Source organism: Lampris incognitus, chromosome 2 (assembly GCF_029633865.1).
Source record: "Lampris incognitus isolate fLamInc1 chromosome 2, fLamInc1.hap2, whole genome shotgun sequence".
Classification (NCBI taxonomy): Eukaryota; Metazoa; Chordata; class Actinopteri; order Lampriformes; family Lampridae; genus Lampris; species Lampris incognitus.
This window is the reverse complement of record NC_079212.1, coordinates 95931606-95953483: the sequence shown is the minus strand read 5'-3', so window position 1 is coordinate 95953483 and position 21878 is coordinate 95931606. Positions and strand designations below refer to the sequence as shown.

General features: G+C 40.2%; 1 protein-coding gene across 2 annotated transcripts; it reads right to left on the bottom strand.

The window, feature by feature from the left end:
* Positions 1-2173: 2173 nt before the first annotated feature.
* eno1b (enolase 1b, (alpha)) lies at positions 2174-21834 on the bottom strand. 2 transcript variants are annotated; one of them, XM_056275447.1, is made up of 13 exons: positions 21756-21804; positions 20402-20551; positions 20147-20241; positions 13009-13104; positions 12270-12328; positions 12078-12147; positions 11200-11333; positions 10871-11093; positions 10295-10492; positions 9352-9553; positions 9120-9228; positions 8695-8753; positions 2174-2547 (listed from the first exon to the last, which is right to left on the bottom strand). In XM_056275447.1, the coding sequence occupies exons 3-13, from the start codon at positions 20229-20231 to the stop codon at positions 2478-2480; spliced, it is 1305 nt and encodes a 434-aa protein (XP_056131422.1). In that variant the 5' UTR covers positions 20232-20241; positions 20402-20551; positions 21756-21804; the 3' UTR covers positions 2174-2477. The 2 variants fall into 2 exon arrangements, with proteins under 2 accessions (XP_056131422.1, XP_056131421.1); XM_056275446.1 differs by lacking the exon at positions 20402-20551 and having other exon boundaries at positions 2175-2547; positions 21756-21834.
* Between the last annotated feature and the right edge of the window lie 44 nt (positions 21835-21878).

Sequence of the window (21878 nt, the reverse complement as noted above, 5' to 3'; positions counted from 1 at the left end):
ATAAATTTTATAAGTCCATTATAATTGTGTTATCCTTTTTCAAAGTTGTATTGTGTAAATTGCATAAACACAACATCCATTGCACGTTGTCCGTCTTGGGAGAGAGATCCATTGTCTGTTGCTCTCCCTGAGGTTTGTTCCTATTTTTTTCTCCCTGTTAAAGGGTTTTTTTTAGGGAGTTGTTCCTAATCCTATGAGAGGGTCTAAGGACAGGATGTTGTGTTGCTGTTAAGCCCACTGAGGCAAATTTTTAATTTGTGATATTGGGCTATACAAATAAAATTGATTTGATTTGATTCTCAACAACCTGACTTCTTACAGAAGAATGTCAGACACACATGTAAAACAGTCCTTGTTTCAGTCTTACATCTAGGACAATATTCTGGATAGCTATTACTTATTTTATGGCGACGTTGGTGTCCAGTATACCGTGTATAAGGTTAAACTGTAGGTGTTTGTGTCGACTGTTACAGGAAAATGATTGAGAGCTATCCAAACGATTGACAGCTTCCATTCAGTCATCAAAAGTATAGTCAGTGTCCATTTCTCATTTAACCTTTGCATTAAGAACTTTACTTTCTGTAAGGCTCATGAGTCTGTTATAGACAAAGGATAGAAAACCTTTAGAATCATGTTTTTTCTTGCATCAGAATAACTATTTGTAGATCCTCTAAAGGGGCAAGTTTCCCACCCCGTTGTACTCTAATATAATCTCTAACTTGCAGATATTTAAAAAAGTGTGCTGAAGGAAGCTCAAAATAGGATCTCAATTGTTCAAATGATTTCAGCTGTTATGGTCATATAGACGTCCAAAATGTACGTATACCTCTGTTATACCAGTCTCTGGTAGTGCAATCTCTCAATGCCCCAGGTAAAACAGGATTAAAATGGAATGGGTAGATCTGTATATTGTGCAGACACTTTCAAACTTTAATTTCATGCCATATTTTAGATGTATGTATGCTTTTCTGATTGTGATAGGAGTAAAAAACAAAAACAAAACTGGAATACCTGACAGCACTTCTGCTGTATGAGACTGTTTAATTTGTTTCCATGCTGGAGCGTGTTCTATGTTTTTAATCCATGTCCAAATGGCTTTAGATTTAGCAGCCAAATAGTATAACTGAAAGTCAGGTATAGGTTTTGCCCTCCTTGTTCAGTGGGGCAGCCAGCAGAGGGTTTTGAGTTTGACTCTAGGGACTTTACCATCACATTTACACAGGAATCTGGATATCTATCTAAATCTTTAAAGAAGGCTGTTGGGATTGGTGTTGGAAGTGCTGGAAACAAAGAAATTTGGGTAAGATATTCATTTTTTTTTTACAGTTTATATGTCCAATTAGGGATACTATAGGTAGAGACTTCCATCTTTCCAGATCTATTTCCACTTTTATAAGTATGGGGTCGTAGTTGAGGGGGAAATTTTGATCTTGTGGCAGACACTAGGGGCTATGCCTCTCACCCAACAGGGCTGTGAGCTGGGGACTCTCTGGTGCAGGGTTGTTCCTGTTTCAGTTTGGTTTTGGAGCTGAGGAATAAAGTTCAAACTCGCCTTCGTCTCGTGTTTTTCCTCATCCTGCTACAATCTAATTGATCGGGTATCTGTAGACCAAGATAACAAAGCTTATAAAATTACCAGCAAAAGGGAACGTTTTCCCTTGATAATTCTTGGGCAGCTGAATTGAGAGGCATTATCACACTTTTATACGCGTTTATTTTGTATCCAGAGATGCAGCTATATTCATCTAATAGGGTGCAAAGGGCAGGGAGTGACAATACCACATTGGTAAAGTACAACATAATATCGTCAGCATATAGCGAAATGACATGTTTTTCCTGTTCAACCATAACACTCTCTAAAACAGGGTGAGCTCTTATAGCGATTGCCAGAGGCTCAATTGCCAGTAAGAAGAGAAGTGGGGACAAGGGATAACAGTAGCGTGTACCACGTGACTAGGGGAAAAGAGATGGGATATTAGTATTTGTTCGAATCATTGCTGATGGATTGAAATAGAGTATCTCTATCATTCATATCAAATTTCACCAGCCAGTGCAAGATGTAACTCAAAGTCTTCAGAGGTCACAAAGCTTTTCCTCAAAGGGTCGACAGCAAGGACATCAGTATACTGTCTAAATACATAAGTTGTAAACAGGTGATATTCACAAAAAAAAAAAAAATCACAGTACATTGTGTCATCAAGCAATTTTTTATTGATTGTGCCTCTTCCAGCTCCATTGATTACAGTTTTGTCAGTATTGTAAACAAGTATCACGTAAATAAATATTAAGCCTACACATCATTTCAACAGACCTAAACAGAACTACAGTTCTTTTATTATCGCTACAAACTAACAGTTATGGTAAGTTTGGGGACAGTTCTATTCAGACAACTTCCCTTAAATATTTAGTTTTACATTCTCATCTAATGTGTTGGTATGTATGCAAATATGAACCTGTTTGTGCATAGAAAGTTCTAATTAATTAATCAACGGGTTTCTGAAGTTTTTCCCAGCGAAGCGAGCCTTGTCCCCCAGCTCCTCTTCAATTCTACATATAAAGAGAAAGTTCAAACTTAGTTTATCCCTTTAAATATCATCAGGCAGACCTACAGTGGATATCAAAAGTCTACACACTCCTGTTAAAATGGCAAGCTTTTGTGATGTAAAAAAATGAAACCAAGATAAAGCATGTCAAGAAGTTTTTCCATTTTTTTTAAATTGCAGTCTATAAAAAAAAGTCAAACAATCAAAGATTTTAGGGAAAAAAATACAATAACCTGGCTGCATAACTGTGCATACGCTTTCATAACGGGGGATGCGGCTGTATTCAGAATTAACCAATCGCATTCAAACTCATGTTAGATAGTATACACCTGCCATCAACTAAAGTGACTGTGATTAACCCCAAATAAAGTTAAGCTGTTCCTGTAGGATTTTCCTGACATCTTGGTTGCATTCAACTGCAGAAGCCATCCACAAGGAGCTTAAAAAGCATGAATGGGATCTCATTGTAGAAAGGTATCGATCAGGAGAGGGGTACAAAAAGGATTTCCAAGGCATTAGGCTGTGATGGCCTGGCGGCCTGTCCAGGGTGTCTCCCCGCCTGCCGCCCAGTGACTGCTGGGATAGGCTCCAGCATCCCCACAACCCTGAGAGCAGGATAAGCGGTTTGGATAATGGATTGATGGATGGACGGATAGATATACCATGGAACACAGTGAAGACAATCATCAACAAGTAGAGAAAATATACCACAAGAGTGTTATCACAAAGAACAGGACATCCCTTCAAAATTGATAAGACAAGGAGAAAACTGGTCAGGGAGGCTGCCAAGAGGCCTACAGCAACATTAAAGGAGCTGCAGGAGCTTCTGACAAGTACTGGTTGCTCCCTACATGTGACAATAATCTCCTGTATTCTTCATATGTCTGGACAATGGTAGTACAAGATGGAAGCCTTTTCACATGGGGGGGGGCCCCATCCAAGCCCGGCTAAATTTTGCGGAAAGATGCATTCAGTCTCCCAAAACCATGTAGCAAAATGCTGTGGTTTGAGACCAAGATTTTACTTTTTGGCCATAATTCCAAAAGGTATGTTTGGCACAAAAACACAGCTCGTCACAAAAATAACACCATACCCACGGTGAGCATGGTGGTGGCAGCATCAGGCTCTGAGGCTGCTTTTCTTCAACTGCAACCGGAGCTTTAGTCAAGATGGAGGGAATCATAAATAACTCCCAACACCAGTCGATTTTGGTGCAAAACGTTCAGGCGTCTGCTAGAAAGCTGAAGAGAAATTTCACTTTTCAGCATGACAACGACCCAAAGCATAGCGCCAAAATCAACAAAGGAATGGCTTCAACAGAAGAAGATCAGCATTTTAGGATGGCCCAGACTTGAATCCAACAGAAAATATGTGGGGTGACCTGAAGAGGACTGTGCACAGGAGACGCCCTCACTATTTGACGGCTCTAGAACGTCTTTGCAAGGAAGAGTGGGAAAATATTGCCAAGTGATAGACTCTTATTCAAAAAGACTGAGGGCCATCATGAGATCAAAAGGAGCCTCAAAGTTATTAGTTTAGGGTTGTGTACACTCATGCAACCAGTTATTTATTGTAAGTTTTCTATTTTTACTTTTCCCTAAAATGTCTGTTTTTCACTTTATTTGTTCACTTTATTTTTATATGTTGCGATTTAAAAATAAGTGGGAAAAGACATGATCAATCCTGATTTCATTTTTTTTAAATCACAAAAACCTGCCGTTTTAACGGGGGTGTGTAGACTTTTGATATCCACTGTATTACAAAACAAAGTTAATGTAAATGTTTTAACTTGAAGCATACAGAGTTGGTAACACTGAAGCCATCAGATGTCAAGAAGTCATTATCAACACAATGTCACTTGGTCATATTGAAATGACGACATTAATTCAACGGCTGTCCCCGAATCTGTAAACATTTTGGACTTTTCAATGTCCGAACAAAGCATGACACACATTTCTCAAGAGTGAACATGAAAACAACTGTAGTATGGAATAAATAATGAGAAACAAAAATGAGGGCACTGTATCCCACTACGCCCATTGCAAAGTGTGATAAGTCTAGAAAAATTGTAAGTGGACAAAAAATTACAATTAAAATTAAAGAGCTCTCAAATTCATGTAAATTTTATTTATCTGAACACATGCAATCACATATTGATATTTTAATATTATTTTCTTGAGTTTCAAAAACATTACTCATGCAAATGCATATCTGTTTTTCTTGGTTTTTACTACTGGATGTTGGTGAAGTGCATCTTTCTTTCGACCAGATTTCGCCCCCCCCCCCTTCTCCCAAACTGTACCTGGCCAATTACCCCACTCTTCCGAGCTGTCCCGGTCACCTCTTCACCCCCTCTGCCGAACCAGGGAGGGCTGCAGACTACCACATGCCTCCTCTGATACATGTGGAGTCACCAGCTGCTTCTTTTCACCTGAGAGTGAGGAGTTTCGCCAGGGGGACGTAGCACGTGGGAGGATCACGCTATTCCTCCCAGTTCCCTCTCCCCCCTGAACAGGTGTCCCAAACGACTACAGGAGGCACAAGTGCAGCGACCAGGACACATACCCACATCCAGCTTCCCACCTGCAGACACAGCTAATTGTGTTTGTAGGGACACCTGACCAAGCCGGAGGTAACATGGGGATTCGAACCACCGATCCCTGTGTTGGTAGGCAATAGAACAGACTGCTAAGCTACCTGGACACCCCCCAGATTTCGCTCAAAGCTAAATTTGATCTGCAGTCCTTTGGTAGGTTACTAGTAAAGACAGTCACATGCCCGATTTACACAAATACAATGCAATCAACACATAGAAATACACATAACGGTAAGGCATACACATTAAGTAGTAAAGTGTGCAAAATTGCAAAATTTCAAAACCGTTGAAAAGTGCATGTACTTCAAAAAATCGACTAAGTACATTCTGCTAAACAGTGTTTGCATAAACCAGATTTTTAATTTGAATTTTAAACCGCTATAGGGACTACAACTCTTCATAATCCCTGGGATTGGTGTCTGAATTTCTTGAGGGGTGGGATTAAGGCTGCATTTTTCTCAGTCTTGTGGCACTTGCTGCTCTCCTATTGTTCAGATCAAGGACTGATTGACGTACAGCCTAAAGTGTTAGGTCAAGTCGTACATGTCTGTGGCGCACACTAAAGTCATCCCATCACAGCTAGTCGCAGCAGGTAATTAGTCATATGACAAATGGACTCCCGATTTAATTCACTTTAACAATATACAGACAGACGGCCCACTATTTATCATAGACACTTGACTTGCTGTTTTGCCATAATGCTATTTTGTGAATGCTATACAAGCTAATCTGATGTAAACCACCTGTAGTATTCATGAAATTGCCTCCTGTGTTGAATGAAATGATATCTATAGGAACAGGATCACATGGATATAGCATCCAACGTTTAAGTCTAGGCTACGTTCATTCGTTTGACTAAACTTCACAAGATGACTTAATCTTGGTTTAAACCAATGACCTGCTACGGCCTATGTCAGCAACAAGCTAGCAAGAAACAGTACATTGGAGGCACTGGGCCAGCACTGCACCATTTAATGCCTGGAGCTGCCCAATTAGCCTTTATAATACTTTAAAGCTAGGCTATGATGAATGAAAGAGGAAGACGTCACCTGTATTTCTATACTGGATGAAGTCACTTAAAAAGGAAAAAAATGTGCTAACTGTTGGAGATTATTTCACAAACAGCAATCGATTTTAACCTGAGCACGCAGAGGAATTTACATCAAACAACCAGAAGAGGGTGCCATATTAACACCCATGGATTACAGTACAATCACTGTCTATCAGACAGATGCTGAACAGGATTCCTGTGACTGGCAGAAAAGTTCTCGCTGTCGGACAGAAAAAAAACTTGTGCAAGTTATTTGGACAACTATAACGCTGACATGGAACCTGAGCTTATAAAGACTTGAGAATACCCCTGCCACAATAAAAGCTTTCTTGGACTGACAGGCTACTGAATGAGGCATTGTACTTTACTGCGTGCAAAAGATGCTATAGCCTGAAAAAAGGAACAAGATGATGATAAACATGCACCATACAGTGAGGATTTATATGGGTTCTAGATAGTAAGTCAAATGAGCAGTGTAAGGCTTTTCACAGGAAATAATGACTATAATAATTCCATTACAATTGAGAGAAAGTAATTAGAAAATAATGTTCGAGTGACTACCCCAACTCTGCTTAGCATACACAAAGTGGCATTAAACCAACACAGTAAGCCAGATTTCTCTGACAAGTATTTGACAATGAGCTGTCCATTATGACTGACTAACTGCAGTGGCTGGCTGTGACGCCGTGAGTTCAATGCAAGCCACTCACATGGATCCTGATTAACACATGGATCCTGACTGACCTGAACATTTCCAGTTGTAACTGTGCAACAGTCCATGATCTAACAGAGCAGTGGAGCCACAAGACTGAAAAATCCTGCCCTCATCCTGTCCCTTGAAGTTTTGTGCAGGAAAAGCTTTGGAAATTGTGTGAATACAAACCCAAACCGAGAACGCAAACATAAATGCAACTGCACTTCTTCACCAACTGGTTGTCCAAAAAAAAAACCAAAAAAAAACACCAGGTTGCAGCATGGATAATATTCTTGAAACTCCTGGGATTAATATGATTACAATATCCATATGTGACTGCATGTGTTGAGAGATGAAGAAAGTACACAGAGTTTGAGAAGTATCCAATTTTGGTCATAATTTGTTTGTTTTTTTGGGCTTGTAAAATTTTTTTTTATATACTAACTGCACTTTGATTTCTGGTTTTGGGACGCAATCCCTCCAATTTTGCTTCTCATCTTAATTTCTTTGCATTTCAATAAACTTACAAAACTCACTACTTACTGTAGGCCTATGACAATAAAGATCAACCGAAACATGCATAACTCTTGTTAGAAAATAATGCATCAGGAAATCAGCATTTTAAAAGACGTTTAAGACAAATCAAGAGTTAAAAAGTAATATGTAAGTTTTAATAGATTGTAATGCACTGTCATTGAAAATGTTCAAGTGTTTGCTGGGGCTGGCAGCAATAAGTGCAAAGCCATATTCTAATTAAAGTGGAAGTAGACAACTTTTTGTCTTTTAATTTATCATTATGAAGTAAATGTTGATTGCACAGTGCAATGGCTATAGAATAATGACACCATCAGCATCTAGACTGGTTCCCTGTAAGCCTTGCGTTAAGGCTTATAGGGAACCAAATTCTGTCTGCCACCGGATACGATCTCACAGGAAAACAAAGGCTCAATTTACGGCACATAGGAAGTGCGTCAACAATTGTGAAACCAAAATGGGGAAAGGATAGCGCTTTTGTTTTCCCCGGTAGTTATCAGTACAACTATCCCCAGTAGTGGAAATGGCGGATGGTGGAACAACCGAAGTGACAGTGGAAACTCTACCTGGCAAGAGAAAAAGAAGCCCGCTTACGGAGGAGACAAAGATGGTGACGAGGGAGAGTGACAGAAACAGAGGTAAAACAAGAGTGAACCTCGGACAGGCATTCACTCGGAGCAAGCGCCGGTGTTGTATTGAACTCTGTTTCCCCATTGAGATCTGTTTCCCCCTAGCAAGATGAAAGTGTTCACGTGGATACAGGTTACAATTAGGTTAAGGTAAGCGTTAGGTTAAGCTTAGGGTTAGGCTGAGGTAAGGTTAAGGTTAATCAAGCATTCCAAGTGCTGTATCGAACTCTGGCTAGGGTGGAACAGATCTTGACGGGGGAAACAAGAGTTCGATACAACACCCAGGACTTGAGAGGGTTCCAAACCAGCATTCCGTTACCATTATTTCTACTGGATCAGGAAGTAAAACAACCTGCCTACTTATTAATACTACCAGATGTTTTACTCTGCCCTTATCATAGCACTGAGATCGGGGTTTCTAGTTCAAACTGGAATTGTTACGGTTGTTTCTTGCTTTGGACAGTAGCCAGGCTGCTACTAAACAGAAAAGTGATCCGATTGTCTTTGTGACAGTGGCGCAAACAATAAAAACCCTTGGAAACACTACGGGGCGGGGGGAGTTGAAAAGTTGTCTATAGACACTTTAATTTATCAACAAACGCACCACACATCTGCAAAATCAGCGACAACTAATAGACGAGGCTTACCTAAGAATCTGGTTGTACTTGGCCAAACGCTCAGAGCGACAGGGTGCACCAGTTTTGATCTGTGAGAGTAAAAATTCCATATTTTTAAAATAGGTCCTGGGTTAAATTACTTACTCAGACTAGACAGGAATAAATGTGGATTTCTTTATAACAATTTTATCAGTGGCATTTCCATCTCTTTGTTAGTCTTTGTGCTAAATGTGGCATTAAATTGCTTAACAATGCCTTTTGGGCTATTAGGCCTAAGATGGTTTTTTTTAATGCTTTTCTAAATCTTTCATAAAAAGGAAATACATTTTCCATTTCTGAAAATGGTACACTTGACAAATATAAGTAATCTGTAAATTGAAAATATTGTGCCATTTACCTTATTAAAAAAAATTCATTCACAGAATAATCCATGTTATTAATGTTATTTTATTCACCTGTCCAGTACACAAGCCAACAACCAAATCAGCTATGAAGGTATCCTCTGTCTCTCCAGACCGGTGGCTGACCATCACCCCCCAGCCATTGGCCTGGGCCATCTTACAACTACAAGATGCAGGATGACAATTGTTGGGAGGTGGAATTTGTCAATTTCAAGATTATTACTTGATTTCTGCAATATCTGAATAGCCGATGAATAATAAACTGGAATTATTAGTGTTCACTTACGCCTCCATTGACTCAGTAACCGTGCCAATCTGATTGACTTTGAGCAGGAGACAGTTGCAGGCCTTTTCCTCAACAGCCCGGGTGATGCGTTTGGGATTGGTGACTGTGAGATCATCACCGACGACCTGGATATCTGTGGTCTCTGTGAAGTTGGTCCAGGCCTGCCAGTCATCCTGGTCAAAGGGGTCCTCAATGGATACCACTGTAAAAGAGAAATTAGATTTCTACAGCGCAACCTCTTCTTTTTGATTAATTATAGCAATAGATAACATATACTGCTCTAATTCAGATCTCGAGTTCATATGCATATGCAGCCCTCCATCCTCACGATATGGAGGGAAACGCTTATTTCCATGTCATTTCAAAATCTTATATACTCGTTTGCGATAACATCTGACTATTAAGCAAGATATATGGAATATGGAATAGAACTGGAATAGTCCACGCCTTATCTATGGGGCATTCTTGTCAATAAGAACATTACTGGACAAGGAATAATACCCATGTTAATGACTTAGAATTGCTAAATAGGAGTGATTAGATTTTTAGTTTTTAGGATTTTATCAAGTTAAAGGAGGGATTGATGTGCTCTGCCTATTGAGAGATCCTTGGAGTATAATTTTACTGGAGTAAACATTCAAATACAAAATGAACTGATAACTAAAATTATAGTTCCTGTCAATTATTCCAAGAGAGATTGATTGGCATTGGAGAAATGGGGTGATTTGCCAAAACTCCCTGGGATAAGACTTGCCAAGCAGAGCAGGGACATAAATGGACTGACTTTTTTTCTCCACAAGATGTTTCCCATACCCGTATAGAACCGCTGGGGTTTTACTGTGACAGATTATGCCCGTTTTCTTTATCTCAGCCATACCTATATATAAACCCGGACACTTTGGTGTTAAACAGTAGGTAAAAAGAGAAAGTGTCTGGTTGTTACCTGGATAATCCTTGACAAAGCTCTTGTAAAGGTCAGCCAGCTCATCGGGGGTGATGTAACGGCTTGGATCATCAAACGACTTGAAGTCCAGGTCGTATTTCCCATCCTTGTAGAATTCTGATGCTGCCACATCCATGCCAATTACAATCTCATCTGTGTATCCAGCTTTAGCAATGGCCTCCTTTAACAGCTCAAGAGCTACAGGGAAACATAAAAACAGCATAAAAGTAAATATCTAAATAGTTTTGTTAAAAGAATCAAGGTATACACCCAAGGTTTTGTGTGCATCTCAGTGTGCATCTCAGTGTTGTGCAGTATTTACTATGTACCACATGAATGGTGTGATTGGCTGTTAATTTGTTTTAAGTTTGGTTATAGTACAAGCTGCGGCATTGATTCATAGATCATTGAAATGCTTCATTATGGCAAAGACAGCTACTGTTGGCCCTACACCTTCAATTTAAGGAGATGGCAATCATGTCTCTGTTGCAGCGACGGGTGCTGTCTGAATATAGATGAAAAAAAAAAAATCACACAAATATTGTTTGCTTAAATAAAACTGCCATTGTTTCATACCTTCTTGATTCTCAAGGATGTTTGGAGCAAAGCCACCTTCATCCCCAACATTGGTAGCATCCTGGCCATACCTCTTCTTAATTACGTTCTTCAGATTATGGTAGACCTCAGCTCCAATGCGTATGGCTTCCTTAAAGGTGCTAGCACCGATGGGCAAGATCATAAATTCCTGCATAGCAAGTTTGTTACCTGCGTGAGATCCACCGTTGATCACGTTGAAGGCCTGGAATGTGGGATGAGAGATTAGAGTCGCAATTACATGATAAAAAGGCTGAACGGAATAAAACTAAAATAATGTCCCGTTTCTGATGTGTTTATTTTCATTTTACCGGCACAGGCAGGATGACCTCCGGGTTTCCTGCAAGGTCAGCAATATGACGATACAAGGGCACTCCTTTCTCAGCTGCACCAGCTTTACAAACAGCAAGCGACACACCCAGAATAGCATTTGCACCAAGTTTGGCTGTAATAATGAGAGTAAAAAAAAAAGACAAAAAGATAACACTTGCAAAGCTGTAGAACAAAATGTCATTAAATTGTTAAAAAACTTTTTTTTACGGTATTCACAATGTTATTGTTATTCGTCCGTCGCAGCAACGAGGTCCATCTAGTCATCCTGTGATGGATGACTGATGACTTGCGCAATGATTAAAGTGAGGAAGAGTTGTGCATCATCAACCGCACTCTCTCGCCCGAGACCACCTACTACCAGTGGCAAGACTAGCGAGATGAGTGACAATGGAGATTTTTCCTCAGGGTTTCTTCCCGAAGCTTTTCTCGTAGACGAGTATACCCACAAGGCAGTGGAGGTTACAAATCAGAGTTGTCCTTCTCCTAAAACGGCTGCCAACCAAGGCTAACAAGACCAATCGACCCACCCGGTTATATTGCCGGGAACCTGGTCGCCCCCGCAGCAGACTTTTTGAAAACAGGAGGTACCACGAGAAGGTGCTGCTGCAGACACATTTGCATAGGAGTGGCCATATGCTAAGGTCCTGATGGACCCACGGCGATCACTACATTAGGAAGTGATTCACAATGTATTACCCAACTTAAATTGTAATAGAAACAAGGCTGTCAGTTACGTTAATATGATGGTGATCAAAAGAGTATATACAAAGAGAGCTACATCAACCATCATGTACAGAACAGTTCTAATCATGTTACTGATCATTCACATCACCTTTGTGTGATTATCTTATCTTACACTTGTTCTCTGTACCATCCAACTCGAGCATCATCCTGTCAACTGTTTCTTGATCAACCACAGACACATCCTGATAGAAGGGAGCACAATACATTAATTATTTTGGGATCACAAATAAGGCATTATTTTCAAATATAATTCCACTGGATTTTGAACAACTCCGCAAGATAAACATTAATTACAGCTTCTTACCTTGGCGACAAGCGCAGGGGCAATAGTTGAATTAATGTTTTCAACTGCCTTTAAAACGCCTGCGACAGGGAAGATAGCGTGTTATAATTAATCAAACAAACAACTGTCCAAAAGTAGGAGCAATAAAGCCACGGGATTCATAAATCATGCACAATTTCTGTTGATGAATAAACTTGAAAAAGGTGACATGCAACAGTTAAGGTGATTATGGGGCTATCTTAAATGGAGCTCACAAATTAACCTGCTATTTTGCTACAATTAAGACAGCATAAAAACGTCCATCACAGCACAGATTAACATGCCGGAACATTCTGATTTGACAGCGAATCAGTCCTCAGGCTGCATAATTAGCTTTAGTGTGTATATTGTCTGACCCACATGCTTTGCTGATGCACCACATCTCATCACATAGAATTCAAAGAGCATTCTCCATGTCATCATGATTGCATAACTAACTGGACTACAGACAAACCTTAGATCTGATTTAAGCAGGACAGATCTCACTAACTTACTCAGACCCTTTCACATCTGGCAAAGTGGAAGAGAGAGGGTAAAGCATTAAGATACCGTGCGAATAGCAGATAAAGTGATGCTTTAAAGAAAATTCATTTTGGTTGACACTAAAAAGATACACATAATGAGAGCTCATTTGTAGTTAACAAATAAACATCAAACTTCAAACCTCCAATTCTGCCACCACCTTTGGTTACCAAAGAAACAAGTACAAAATTGCACAAACCTTTCCCAAGGTAACGTGACTTGTCGTTGTCCCTAAGCTCCAAAGCTTCGTAGATACCAGTGGATGCACCACTTGGTACAGCTGCCCTAAAGAGCCCTGGGAAATGCAAACAGAAATGCACTGATGATAATGACACTATTTCCACCACAATAATAAACCCAACTAAATGAAATTAGGGGTCAACCGATTATCGGCCTGGTCGATTATCGGCTCCAATATTCAGCATTTTTACGATTATTGGAATTGTTATTTCTTTTTATCTGATTCCCGATAAAACAAGTTAATTCAAAAATGTGCTACTTTGACTCAGATGCAACCGCCTCTCTCTGTAGTCACCACTATGTGGTCTCGAGCAATGTGCCATCCTGCTCTTGCTCTCTGCTTTGTGCTTTGATTTTCCAAGTTTTCCTGCTTTTTTGTTACTTTTTGCTTCTTCTCCATGAGCAGTACTCAACTCTAACAACTTGATTATTAGAGAAGTGACTACGGTTTTCACTGAGTTTTCAGATTTCATCTCTTTGAAGAGAAGAGACCGTCTGTCCACAGCTCTGAGGCTGAAACACGAGTCCCGCTGCCCTTGGGAACTAGACTGGCTTTTCGTTGTGGAGATTGTTTTCACCTCTGGTCATGGAATGTGAAGAATTAATGTGGATAAATCGAAGTTTGAGGCACTGGAGTATGTTAACTAGATTGAGGCTTCAAAAGACGTCTGATGGAAAGACGTCTGAAGGTAGTGACATTCATTTAGGGGTGACGACTCATTGCCAAATGAAATAATGAAGAATGTCAATTGCATGTTAGGAAACAATTTGCCATCTTGACAGAATCAAGTTGAAGCTAATTCTACTGTACAATAGGACAGACATGAAATAACAGCAAACAGTGATCCTATTCAGGGAGGTACTGACACTCACTTAGGGGCGACGACCCATTGACAAATGAAATAATGAATAATGTCAATTGAATGTCAGGAGACAACTTGACAGTATCAAGTTCCAGTGTTTCAGCGGTGTCTGGACACTGCCTGGCATCCTCCTCATCATATTCTTCATATATCTTATAACTATATTATAATTCTGTTATCCTCTTTCAATGTTGTATTCTGTAAATATTGTAAACACAACATCCATTGCATGTCTGTCCGTCTTTGGAGAGAGATCCCTCCTCTGTTGCTCTGCCTGAGGCTTCTTCCTATTTTTTCTCCCTGTTAAAGAGTTTTTAGGGAGTTGTTCCTTATCCGATGCGAGGGTCTAAGGACAGGATGTTGTGTTGCTGTAAATCCCCTTGAGGAAAATTTGTAATTTGTGATACTGGGCTATACAAATGAAATTGACTTGACAGAAACAAGTTTGGAGGTAGTTGTGATTACAATAGAAGAGACCTGAGATAACAGCAAATAGCAATGCTATTCAGTGAAAGATGAAGACAGCATGAACCAGGTTTATACTCTCAGAAGCTGGAAAGCTGGATGCTATGTTTTACTGTGTGAAAAATGTCTCCCCTCTCTTCTCCCTCCGCTGAATGCAACAGCTGTGCCACACTCAGCCAGAAAATCACAGAGCTTGAAAAAATAATCTCTATATTCTACCAAGTACATGAGGAAGAAAAACGTTTTGACACTCTGATTGCTGCTTCCCAAGCTGATGTCCCAGAACCAGCTGACAATAAGAACCAGGGACATGAAGCGTGTTGCGAAGCAGCTTTCAGATCTAATGAGCTCCATGCCGATGACTATGAGGAGACTATTCCCTGGTCCACTCTAGGGAAAGGAATTGAACATTTCAGTCGCTTGCTAGCATTAAATACCTGGCTTTCCTCCCCATGCACTGCTCAAAAACTGAGTTTGACTGACAACTTCAGCCTGTTCTGGGAACAATGAAACTGTTTCAAAATAGACAGCGTTCAGTTAAACAGAGTGGGGCTCCACATACTTACTGCCAACTTAACCTATGGCCTCCAGGACCCCACTGCTGGTATTTGGAAAGGATCAGGAAAATCTGGGAAAAGCAGAGCAATCTTTTCTACCCAGGAAAACAAGGACAATACCATGGATTGATCATCACCCCCCCCCCCTTCAAGAGATATCTCATAAAAGCTACGGACGCAGATAAAAGGGATTGATGAGATGTTACTATGTGGCACCAAAAGTTCCCACTTATCCAAACAAACCAAGAGCAAACTCCCTGCAGTCAGCATTACAGGGCATACCGACTACTAGGACTGACTGGGTCCTTACCCCACCCTCCTTTCAGCTCACGTCTCCCTCTGCTTACTGGGTATGGACCCACTGCTGCTGATACAGCCCACCAGACAGCGAGGACCAGCTCCAAAGTCTGCAATCCCTGTCCTGGCCAGCTTCAAGAAGGACAAATTTGCACAAAGCACACAGCTATTTTATCTAATCTGACTCCAGCTGTACCCCAGCAGCCGGAGCCTGTCACAAAAAAAAATAAAAAAATAAAAGAAGGGCAGATAATACTCTAAACACACTAAATTTAGCGTTACTAAACATCAGGTCTTTGGCAGGAAAAACATTTTTAATCAATGATTTTATCATCAAGCACAATCTCGATTTTGTTTCTAACTGAAACTTTAGACCAAGATAACAGTGCTACTGTTCTTATTGAGTCAACCCCTGCCAACTTCAGTTTGAGCGAATGATCTTCTCCAATGCAAGAAGATATCTAATGGAAATTTTGCTTCTTTTGAGTATGTGGCTCTTCAGTTGAATTCCTCTTCTCGAGTTATATTTCTAAATATGTATAGGCCACCTAAATACAATGCAAAATTTTTATAACTTAACTGAACTGCTGTCTATAATCTGCATTGACTTTGACTGTGTAGTTATTGCTGGTGATTTAAACATCCATGCTGACAACCCCCAGGACAGAGGAACTAAAAAACTGTTGTGTTCTTGATAAGTATGGACTGACTCGCCATGTGATGGAGCCCACACACAAGTGGCACACACTGGACTTAACTATCTCCAAGGGTCTGAACATTGCTAAGTTTGTGGTGACTGATGTCACTCTCTCCAATCATTCCTGTGTTTTCTGCGAGAGTACTATCTCCGTGCACACAAATGTTCAAACAGAGGTAATCACAAAACAGCATATCACTGTAAGCACCGGTGAAATATTTATTCAGACTTTCTCTCCCACACCCGCCCTCTCTTGTGTCTCAGTCAATGAACTTGTAGATAATCTCAATTCTAAAATTACAGATGTTATCAATGCCATTGCACATGCTACGGTGAAGGTGGTCTCTGGTAAGTAAAGATCTCCATGGAGATGTAACATGCTGGTCAGAACAGAAAAAAAAGAGTGTCGTAAAGCTGAATGCAGGCGGTGAAAAATAAATCTTACCATTAACTATGACATCTATAAAGAGAGACTGCGCATTTATAATTTGGAACTGAGAAATGCAAGGCAGTCTACTTCACTGACATCGTTGCCAAAAATAATAATAATGTACATGCCTTGTTTGCTACTGTTGACAGGCTAACAACCCCTCCTGCGGCAGTAGCCTCTGAATTTCTATCTACCAAGGCCTACAATGAATTTGCCTCCTTCTTCAATGACAAAATTCAGAAAATTAGACAGGTAGTCAGTGCCTCTGTACTAGGTACAGGGTATGTGTTGTCCTTGTGTCCACCTAAAATCAATTCAAATAGCATGACACAATTTGATCACATCAACCTAAAAACCGAGGGACATTACTCAACATCTTAAATTCTCCTCCTGCTGCCTTGATATTCTGCCAACAGGCTTTTTCAGAAATGTTTCTAACGGCATGGCCTCAGATCTTCGACAGGTTATTAACACATCTCTTCTCTCAGGTTTCCTCCCACAGGCTCTGAAAACCACAGTCCATTGAGCCAATCTTAAAAATAGAATAATTATTCTTTTTTTTTCTAGACACTTCACTGATGAACAATTATAGGCCCATATCAAACCTCCCGTTCCTAAGTAAAATCATTGAAAAAGACGTTTTTTAGCAGCTGAACAACTTCTTGGCACTAAACAACAGTTTTGATGTCTTCCAGTCAGGATTTCGACCAAAACAGTTTTGATGTCTTCCAGTCAGGATTTCGACCAAAACAGTTTTGATGTCTTCCAGTCAGGATTTTGACCACAGCACTGAGACTACTCTTGTTAAAGTCTTTAATGACATCAACTTAAACACAGAGTGGCAGACTCTCAGTCCTGTTATGACTGGATGCCAGGGCTGCATTTGACACAGTCACCTACAACATATTACTAGACCGATTGGAAAACTGGGTGGGACTTTCTGGCACAGCACTAAACTGGTTTGAATCCTACATAAAGGTCAGGGACTACTTTGTGTCTATAGGGAATTACAAATCTGAGTGTGGGCCGCTTCTTTTTAACATCTATATGCTCCCACTAGTTCAGATTATGGAAAACAAAATGTTACCATAATTATGCAGACAACACACAGATTTACATAACCATATAACCAGGGGACTATAATCCCATACAAGCAGTGAATAAATGTATTGAACAAATCAATGATTGGATATCTCAGAATTTTCTTCAATTAAACAAAGAACACTGAAGTGATTGTCTTTGGAATCAAGAAAGAACGATAAAAAGTCAGCATTCAGCAGCCATGTGTAATGTTAAAAACCACAACCAAGCCAGAAAACTTAGTGTAGTCATGCACTCAGACCATAATTTACATAAGCTAATTACAAAGTCAGCCTACTATCACCTGAAGAATATATAAAAATTAAAGGATTTATGTCTCAGCAGGGTCTGGAAAAACCTGTCCATGGATTTATCTTCAGTCGACTCGACAACTGTAACAGTGTCTTTAAAGGTATCTTAAGAAAAAAAAAATCTTAAAAAAAAGGTGGATCACATCATTCCATTTCCGAGGTCTTTACACTGGCTTCCTGTTCGTTAAAGAATTGATTTTAAAACTCTACTCTTGGTTTGTAAAAGCACTGAATGGTTTAGAGCCAAAATGCATTTCTGGTCTTCTGCTACACTATGAACCATCTAGACCTCTCAGATCATCTGGGACAGGCCTGCTTTCTGTCCCCAAAGTCAAAACTGAACATAGAGAGGCAGCTTTCAGTTTTTATGCACCGCATATCTGGAACAAACTCCCAGAATACTGCAGGTCTGGTGCAACTCTGTTCTTTTTTAAATTATTATTATTTCCCCCCCTTTTTTCTCCCCAACTATACTTGGCCAATTACCCCACTCTTCTGAGCCATTCCGGTCTCTGCTCCACCCCCTCTGCTGATCTGGGGAGGGCTGCAGACTACCACATCTTTCCTCCAATACATGTGGGGTCGCCAGCTGCTTCTTTTCACCTGACAGTGATGAGTTTTGCCAGGGGGAGAGGGAGGATTACGTTATCCCCCCGCCCCCGAACAGGCGCCCCGACCGACCAGAGGGGGCGCTAGTGCAGCAACCAGGACACCCACCCACATCTGATGTAACATCCGCAGACACGGCCAATTGTTTCTGTAGATTTTGATTATCATCTTACACTGCACTGTAACTTTTACTCTTATTTGTTTTTAAAAGTATTTTTATTACCTTATGTTGCTTTTCTTAATGCCTTTTATGTAAGGCACTTTGAATTGCCTTGTTGCTGAAATGTGCTATACAAATAAATTTGCCTTGCCCACAGCACTACCTGATTGGTTACACATCATGAGTAATAGCCTATCAACACTGAAGGCTACTATGTCACAGAGGAATACATTTGCAGACTGGAGCAGCTCCGGTGAGCGAGCAGAGCTGTGTTTCAAAGGTAAGGCAGCAGATATTCCCCAAGTTGCGACAAACATCACAATCCTTTATGCTGAAGTTGCAAAAACACCATAATCTTATCCGGAATCAGGAACACTATTTGTCATTTTATGTACCTGCATACATGAAATGAAAAGAAATACCGTTTCCCCCGGCCCACAGCAGTGCAACGCAAAGACAAAAATACATCCAAAAATTACAAGAACACGTATATCAAACTAAAAAAAAAGAATCACTGTCCAAGAGAACGAACACAGGATGACTGTTGGAACTGCTGGTCTGCATGGGCTAGCAGTTAGCTTAGCCTGCCCTACTTCCACATCCTGTCAGACCGCCCTTGGTGTTTCCTCCTCGGGTGCAGCTCCGGCATGGCCGTGGTCCCTTAGCTCACCGAACGCAGCACACCAGACTCCCCCAGCCGATCCAACACCAGCTCTCCCAGCCAGACACCTTCGACACCACTCCCCACACTCCACATGAAGACACTAAAAACGCAGTCAACGGTAGGTGCGGCCGTCGCCAGACTGATTTCTATTCCTATTTTGATTTCGATGACCTATTTCTGTGATGACAAGCATGCCAGTTTCCCAGTTACACTACTGAAAATGCCCAAATAATGCACTTTGTTTCAGTGATATACAGTTAACTATTTATGGAGCAATAGGTGTATCTTTGAGTAACGTTGGTGCCAGTCCAACGAATTTATTTTAGCTACCATATTGCGAATGTTAGATTACTCACCCGTATGAGTTGTTTTTTTTTTTACATGTTATACGTTGCTGATGGTCATAATAACGTAAGCTAATGTTGAGTCTCGCAAAGCTAAATTTAATGCAATAGCGAAAATTAACATGTTCATTTGTTGATGATTTAAGATAATGTTGAAAAGTTCTCTTTTAATTAAACATATGCTTAAAGGCATTTCAACTAAGTTTTGTTAAGAGTTTGTTTTATTCTAAATTTTGACACCAAGATTTGTATTTTTACTGCAAATGTATATTGGTTCCAAAATATCGGTTACCGGTCTTCTTGATTACAACTAATCGGTTTTGGCCCTGAAAAATTTTTTAAAAATAAATAAATATTGGCCAACCCCTAAACGAAATTATTGAAAACAAGCAACAAATTTGAATCATTCCTGTGGACATACAGTAAAGAATCTTAACTAAAAAAAAATAAAATAAAAAAAAAAGACAGTGAAATAACACTCAATTTACATGAATATATAACATTCTGAAAAGAAATCTCTTATTGAGGTGCATTGGAACAGGTTATTTCAAGTACACAAAAATTGAGTATTAGTTGTCTACTGTGGTATCAACAGCTCCTTACACAGGTAATAAATGTACCTTTCTCAGTGTAGAGGTCAACTTCTACAGTAGGGTTTCCGCGGGAATCAAAGATCTCCCGGGCATGGATCTTGACAATGGACATGGTGTAGGACCTTGAAGAGAGACAGAAGTTAGATGATCTTGCTACTGTCTGGGGATACCATGATCAAGACTCCAAAGCTCCTGTAACCTCTGTCCACTTTGGCTTGAGTGAGAAGAATCATGCAAATAAAAATCTTTCAACAAAAACTCATTAAAATGGTCTGGGCCTACCTTTTTACACTCCTTCCTCCTTTAGGATTACTCACGAGAATGTCCTGACCTGACTGTAAGCTTAGTCGTGCATACAACCTATCTTGTATCCTAATTGGATTAAGTCTTCCTCATCTGATTAATCACATGACCAGTGGGGATGCAGCAGTTCTGTCAATGTCAGGGCAAAATTCCAGTTGTGGTTATAGCCTGTATTATTTTAATATTAGTTATGTGCATGTCAAACCAGAGGCCCAATCTAATGCTTGTGAACATACTAGACAATTCCCACATTTGCCACAACAAGACTGCTCTCACATGTTCCACCTCATGAGAGCCTCCATTAATCCCTCCTTCCTCTGCTGTCAACAAAAAACTAGTTAGTAAACTAAAAGGCTACACAAGGAGCTTTTGCACATAGGGTGGGGATGACAGAAAACAAAATATTTAGAAAAACGTAGTCCATGTTCCGAGTCCTAAAATGTAAAAATGGCACACAGAAAGAGGCTAGTGCAGACCAACATGGTTTTACACACGTGGTGTATGACAGATTTAGACGATTTCAATTCATTAAAACCAAGGCAAAAGAATCTAAACAATGGTGATTAATAATCAATGAAGGGGTAACTTGTGTGCTCCAGAAACGTTAGGATAAAAATGCTCATCGAAACTTTGATTAAGAATATAAGTATTATTTTTGGGGGGCCTTACAAATGTGGAGAACCCCCCCCCCCCTCTAACGTGCCTATGAGTCACAGTAACGCTGGCGCGCGTTCAGGTTTCAACAGCGGCCCCTGGTGACGCAATCGGAAAAAAAGATGGTTGTATCCGGTTGTCGACGCGTGATTACAATCAAAGACGCGCACTGGATATTTTAAAAATAATCCGCTGCACATCTGAAGTCCAACGTTCCAGTTCGACAACAGCAAATATGTTTCGCAAATATTGAAAATCTGCCAAGAAATGGAGCCCCCACCACATTCATCTTGAACATTTTAACAAGCATTACTTGATGTTATATTAACCTAAAAGTATTGTTTGTAACGGAGAGGGTCTAACTGGCGCAGGTCAGGCTTAAGTCCGAAATAATTAAAATCTAAATGAACGGACTGCCGTCAGCCAACTTCGCTGTTCCATGTGAAGGAAACGTTTGCTGTTAAGTGACACTAAATATAAAGCCGGAGCAGTTGGTTAGTTGGCTAATAAACTACAAATTTTACTCAGGTATCATTGACAAGCTGTTATCAATGTTATAGCTTTCATTGTGAGTTAGCTGGCTATGTACAGTTAAAATAAACAGATTAGTGATTAAAAAAGATAGCGAAGAAAGAAATCATATATCGCGTGGTGACAGAACAATTAAGCTTTTTCGTACCTAATGTATTGCAGCTATCAGACCAAGGTGACAGAAGGGCTGCGTCGACGTGCGAGTTTCCGTGTCCTAGAATGGCGACGGACTCTTTTGCCTTGACCACGCCCTCAACTAATTTCATTGGTC

What these genes read in the sequence shown, in the direction of transcription:
- eno1b (XM_056275446.1), bottom strand. Translation starts at nt 20,231, where the DNA reads ATGTCCATTGTCAAGATCCATGCCCGGGAGATCTTTGATTCCCGCGGA. An exon ending in GTCACGTTACCTTGGGAAAG is followed by an intron (nt 12,329 to 13,008) that starts GTTTGTGCAATT and finishes TCCCTGTCGCAG; the next exon opens with GCGTTTTAAAGGCAGTTGAA. An exon ending in GTTACTGAGTCAATGGAGGC is followed by an intron (nt 9,229 to 9,351) that starts GTAAGTGAACAC and finishes TGCATCTTGTAG; the next exon opens with TTGTAAGATGGCCCAGGCCA.